Consider the following 6,000-nt stretch of genomic DNA (forward strand, 5'->3'; position numbering starts at 1 on the left):
GATTCAGATTCAGATTCATTCAGACCCATTTATTCTGTGTATAATTTCAAGTAATCTGCATGCTGTAAGCTTGTAAGATCAGGAGTTCTTGTAATTCTTGAAAATATTTATTAATATAGTCAGCTTTATTCAATTTTATCTTATTTCATCATAAAGTGAAGGGGTTTAGATTGATAGTTTTAATTTAAAACATTCAAATAAAGTTCTCTAATAAATGTATGTAATTATTATTTATGAATTATTTTTAAAAAACAAATGCTTTCCATTATGCTGATGACTTCCAAAGGCATTAACTTATGATTTTACCATTATTATATGTAATCTCTTATATCATAAAGCTTGTTATGCTTATAACCAGCCACAGTTCTCAGTATCTCCTCTTCTCTCATTTGTGTTTAGTCACTCAATGCATTCTCCAAGTTTTCAACAGGATTTACAGTGAGTGAGTGCCTATACTTCCACTGATATCTATCTTTATTTCAGTGAAAAATCTATGCAGACATACAGGTTTTCCTGTGCAGCACATATTTCAAGACAATGCTTGGTGGTATGACCAAGATTTATTCTACCTGCCTTCAGTTATGCCTCCTTATAGCTTTACAGAAACAATATGAATATTTTTGGTCATTTATGAATTGTAAATAGCTTCACACAGAAAGTACGAAACACTTTTCGAAATGTTTTGCTATAATTTTTAAAGACAGTTTGCCTAAAGGTACTGACATATTTACATAACATCTTTGAAAACTTGCACATAATGATTCATTTTCCCAGGGATTGACTTATACATCATCTGTAGCAGACCAGTTACTTTTTTATCAAGCAAATTACACATAACTTCTATTTTACTTCTTAATTTTGTTTTACTTTGCACCAAAAGAAAAATCCCAAAGATTACAGATCACCAGTATAATATGTTCTATTCATTCCTGTGTACATATTTTATTGGTATCCATTGTTTTCCTTGTTCTAAATTTTTTCAGAATTCTTCCCAACGAAGAGGATGGTTTTTACTTATCAGTGTTGGTTTTAACTCTACAAGTCATTAGCTTGTACTTTTCTGCATGTAAGCTGGGTTTAAAAGCTGTTCTCTTTGAAATCTGCTCCTGATAGTTTTCCCACAGCAAACTTTGAACACCCTAATCAAGAAGAACTACTGCCTGTGAAACCCAGAGCTATTGCAGTGATAGCGCAAGGATCAGACCATCCATGTAGGGATTACCAAAGGGAGTGAATTCATGGGTTAATATGAAAAGAATGCATAATATAAATCCCTTAGCTAGCCACTGAAGGACAGTACATCAAGCCCTTGTCATTCTACTTTGTAGACGTAGAAATTATTTCTCATAACAGAAAAGTCATATAATTTGTATATTTTCACTGGAAAATAGTCACAACTACTAGTCATAAATGGTTCTAGTATGAACAAAATATCTCACAAATAATAACAGCTAACTTCCAATCACAGAAAAACAGTGCAGCTCCTTTACAGCATGAAAAGAGGTTGTAACATTACACTGGCAACATGACTATGGCAAGGCAGGAGCCAATGCAAGGTGTGAGTAGCCCTCAAAAAGCCTCTTTTTTTCCCACAAGGAACCTGATAACCAGCAACATTTATGTGGCTCCTTACTTGTAAAAGTCTTGAAGGAATAGGTTGAAGTTCCTTACAATGAACACATCTAGCTGCATTTATGTGTCTTTACTCAGAAAGTCTTTTTTTTTTTCCCACACTAGATCTAATTCTAAATAGTTTATAAAGAGTTATATTACTCTTTTTAGAGTGGACATGTTTCACTTTAATGGTTTGAGCAATTGATTGCTTTTTTATATATCTGTGGGCCCTTGGATGGTGGTAAGACATGACATTTTGTCCAGAGATAAAGTCTGTTTCTGAAAAGGGTCTTTTATTCCCTTGGAAGATCTTGTGATGTTTCTGGGAGGACCATTCCTACATGATTTTAAGAAAGATTAGTGTGATAAATAAGGTGAAGTTGTAACCTAATACCATCCAATCTGAATGATGTAAGACAAGTAGCCTACTTGTAAAGCCATTTAGTATGAAAAATTTCAAGTGATCTTGTAATTCAGGGTAATAAATCACTTGAATCTCCTAGTACTTGGAAAGAAAATTCTCCATAATTCTATTGTCTGGATCCCACTACAGTCCCACTACATCTTAGAGATAAAACCTAAAGTCGTCTTAGAACCTGAGGACATTTTGATGGGTCCATCATCCTAAAATTCTGTTCCTTGTAGATATTAACTGGACAGAGCATCAGAACAGCTAACAGTAGTGAATTCTGACACTTCCTCTTGGGATCATCGGAGTCAAAGAAGTAAATTTTTTTCCCCAGAAGTGTGCAGTATGTCCTCCGTGATGTTAAAATCATGATATTAATGCATCAGTATTCTTCTGGAATTTATCCTTATTTTCTCTCTCATATCTACATTCATTGTTGTGGAACTTTAACAAGAAAGGAGATTCTTTGCCATTTTCTTACAGCTCCACTTCAGTGACTAACTACTTATATTTTGAGTATCAGAACTTCTCTGGGCCTGGAAAATCTCCAGCATTTAAACCTTATCCAGATTTCTTCTTGTTTGTGGTCTTGGAACTGTTGTTGCTGAGAGCTTTCTTCCCCGCCTTGCCCCCAGTTCTTTTGCCTCTTCTACATAGGTCTTTTTCAATCTGTAGTTCTATCAGAAGGGAAATAAAACATTTTATGAGAGGAATTGTGAAAGTGCTCCTTTCCTCCTTCAGCATTGCCAAGTCTGACAACTTTATTTCAAGTCTTGCAGTAGTTGATCCTTTGTTCAGTAACTCTTTTAAAGCATAAGTGACTGACAGCTTCCCTTGTATGGAAAATTTCTTTTCCTTGCCAAAGTTGAAAAACTTTGAAAACACAATTTCAATAAATCCTGAAAGACCTAAAACAGTAAAAAAGAGCTCTCTGAAAAAAGCTGTCCTACGACTTTTTCTATTGTAATTTTGGGAGGATACTTTTGACTGTTTCAATCTACTTCATGTACCTCAGTGATCCTTCTTCAGGTGCTTCCCTCTCTATTCTGAAATACCTTGCTTGGATTCCAATGGAAATGTCTTCACATTGGAGTAAATAGATTCTTTTAATTTTCCTTTATCATAGTCTTGAGAGAAATTGGACCAAATAATGTTATGTTACACTAACAGATAGAGGAAGATTATTCTCATCTCCTTTATCATTTTATAGGAAATCCAGTAGGAAAAAACAAAGGGAGTATCTTTGTCACAGCGGTAAAGCCATGGCTTATTTGGTTCATAGATTCTGTACGTGATCAAACACATTTATTCTTTTTAAGACAATCTAGCCAGTCTTGAAGATACATTTATGTATTTAATAAATTATTATTGATATGTTAAATTTTTAGGACACATTGTTTTATCTATATCTGGGAAGATGAAGCTAGAAATCTTGCAATCAAGAAAAAATTCCACTAAAAGGCTATGCTGTTACAAAATACATTTAGAATTTTTGCTATTTAATTAAGCTTATATTGTGTTACTTCTTTCTGCATTGGATGCTTCCATGAATTCTAGGCAAGTTGAAAGCCTTACAGAGATGCTGCATTTCTGAAAGAAATGTTTGTGTTTCTCCATCTTTTAGTGTAATGATCTTTAAAAATGTATTAGACTAGGCATTGCTATCTGAAAATCATTGCACTTGAATCTGAGGTTTTCTGTTCATGTAAATATTTTTATCATCCATTCTGCCTGTGTCATCTTTCTTTGAACAACTCCTTTCTGGTGTTGGTTAACCAAGCGAAAGGACCTCAGACACTCAGATCACAATTTTGTTGTGCAGAAACAGGTAATCTACAATCTCTTGGCATAAAGGTCTATGGCCTGTGACCCCAGAAATCATATAGATGTGGCCACGTATAGGACAATTTTAGGCAAGAATCACAATAGACAAAATATTTATAAATGGTTTTGGCTAGGCAGATTGCTCTCCTCCCAAAGCAGAGAGCCAGAGAAAACATGAGACATTGCTCAGAACCATATAAGTTACCAAACTGGTTGAGGAATAAACTGCTAAGAAGGCTGAAGCCTTATGTTTCTCTCCAGTAAATCCATATTTGAACTACTTATACATAAAGAATATGAGTATATACATACATACAAAAAATCAAGAGCTTCACTTCTTTAAATAGATTACTTGAATGCATACAATAGGCATAAATATTAGCTACACGGAAATTCATAAGTGGATTGGTCTGTTGAGGACTCAAGAAAATCCATATTTTCCTTGAAGAGCCTTTTAAAAGATTTCCTGGGTCTCAACAAAAAGATGATTCTCAACTTTTTCCTGCTGAATATTGAAGAGAAAGAAGAAAGCCTATCATCCTTACCCTGCTTATCACAGTTAATAATAAAATTTAACCTCTTCTTGTTCTACTGAAGCAAGACAGGAAAGTCTTTATACTTACAGCTATTCCAGGGTTTCACAAATCTTCTGTGCTCCTGAGTCAAAATAAGAATCTGAAAGCATTTAAATTTCTCTGTACTTATACTGAATTCTACAATACACTCAAGCAAATTTAAGACCATCCTGTTCCTTACAGAAGGTCTAAGCTACTTAGATATCTACTTAAACCAGTATAAATTTCAGTAAATAAATAGTACTTACCGTGAAAGGGCAGCAGTAGCATAAACAGTCAGTTTCCAAATCTGCCAGTTTTGCATTGGTTTACTTAAATCTAAGTAATTTATTTAGTTAAGCATGCTCAGGTTATTCCAGTATTGATTATGCTGAGCTTTTATTCAGAACAATTTTATTTCCTCTTTATGTTCCTGCCTCCCAAACACATAAATAACCAGTTACATTGCATATGTACAGTTTGTTTGAATTATTAATGTTACAAGTAGTTTAATAGCCTTTGGAAATTACCAGAGTCATTACTATGTGTTAGTTCTCTATTTACTCTCAAAATAGTATCAACTGACATTTTGTACAAACTCTTTTTTTTTTCTTCTTTTCCTTAATTTCAGGACTGATAGTACACGAAGGTGCATCTGTTTACCGAGTGTTTAAGCGCTGGAGGGCTGTGAATCTACACTGGGATGTGTTAAATTATGATAAAGCCACGGACATAGAGGAGAGCAATAGAGGAGAATCCTCAGCAGGAAGGACATTGTGGTTACCACTGACTGCGTTTAGAAACAGAAGTTTAGTTCATCCAACACAGTTAACCTCACCAAGATTTCAGTGTGGCTATGTGTTGTTGCATCTGTTCAACCGCATGAGACCTCAGGAAGGATCAGAGGATAACTGCTCTGGGGAAGTAGTGATGAGAGTTACCTCAGTGTAAAGATTATGCTCACTGTGCTACACAGATACGGATAATGTGCCCTGGTGTTACAGGACTTTGGAATGTAGTTATGATAAATGGTGAAACCATTAACACTTGAAAAAATATATACACTTTTTTAAAAAATTTAATGCTTTTTATATGATCAGATAAAACATAAATACATTTTTCTGGGGGAAAAAAAAAAGTCTCTTGCTTTTTATATATCCTGATTTATTGGATCTTTTCTCGTTTGTACCTGAGGTGTATATAATATAACTTAACTCTTAGGTCTTTGAATGACAAAGAAATTAATTTTTAAGGAAAAAGATATATTTAAATGTATTTTCTTAAACTCTGACTTTAATCCACTACTGTTATTTTTTCCACTTTCATGAGGATTAAACTGGACAATGTTCTTCTAAAAAGAAGGAAAATGTTGACACAAGTCAAGTATTCTTCCTTTTCTGTCTTTATTTTGTTGTCGTTTGTAGCACAGTTCAGGTGTGTGAAAGTAAGTAAGGGATATATTGTCCTTTGCCTATAAAGAAGGAAGTCCAGTGGGTGCTCTACAAAACCTAAGGGAAAAGGAGTAGTCTTTTTTTCTTTTAGCTCTCTCAGGTGTCCGTGCAAGATGTCAGGCATAAGTATGACACAGAGGAAGAGTCT

At 34.3% G+C, this 6,000-nt stretch overlaps 1 protein-coding gene across 1 annotated transcript in view; it reads left to right on the top strand.

The window, feature by feature from the left end:
• The window catches only part of MARCH11 (membrane associated ring-CH-type finger 11), a 29,224-nt gene extending 23,471 nt beyond the window's left edge, over window positions 1–5,753 (top strand). The window contains exon 4 of the mRNA XM_027888434.1: window positions 5,033–5,753. Within this exon, the coding sequence (XP_027744235.1) occupies window positions 5,033–5,352 (320 nt within the window). The 3' untranslated portion in view covers window positions 5,353–5,753. The remainder of the gene's footprint in view (window positions 1–5,032) is intronic.
• The last annotated feature ends 247 nt before the right edge of the window (window positions 5,754–6,000 follow it).

Source organism: Empidonax traillii, unplaced genomic scaffold, assembly GCF_003031625.1.
Source record: "Empidonax traillii isolate 1590-97213 ecotype Southwest subspecies unplaced genomic scaffold, ASM303162v1 scaffold238:size1398292, whole genome shotgun sequence".
NCBI lineage: Eukaryota > Metazoa > Chordata > Aves > Passeriformes > Tyrannidae > Empidonax > Empidonax traillii.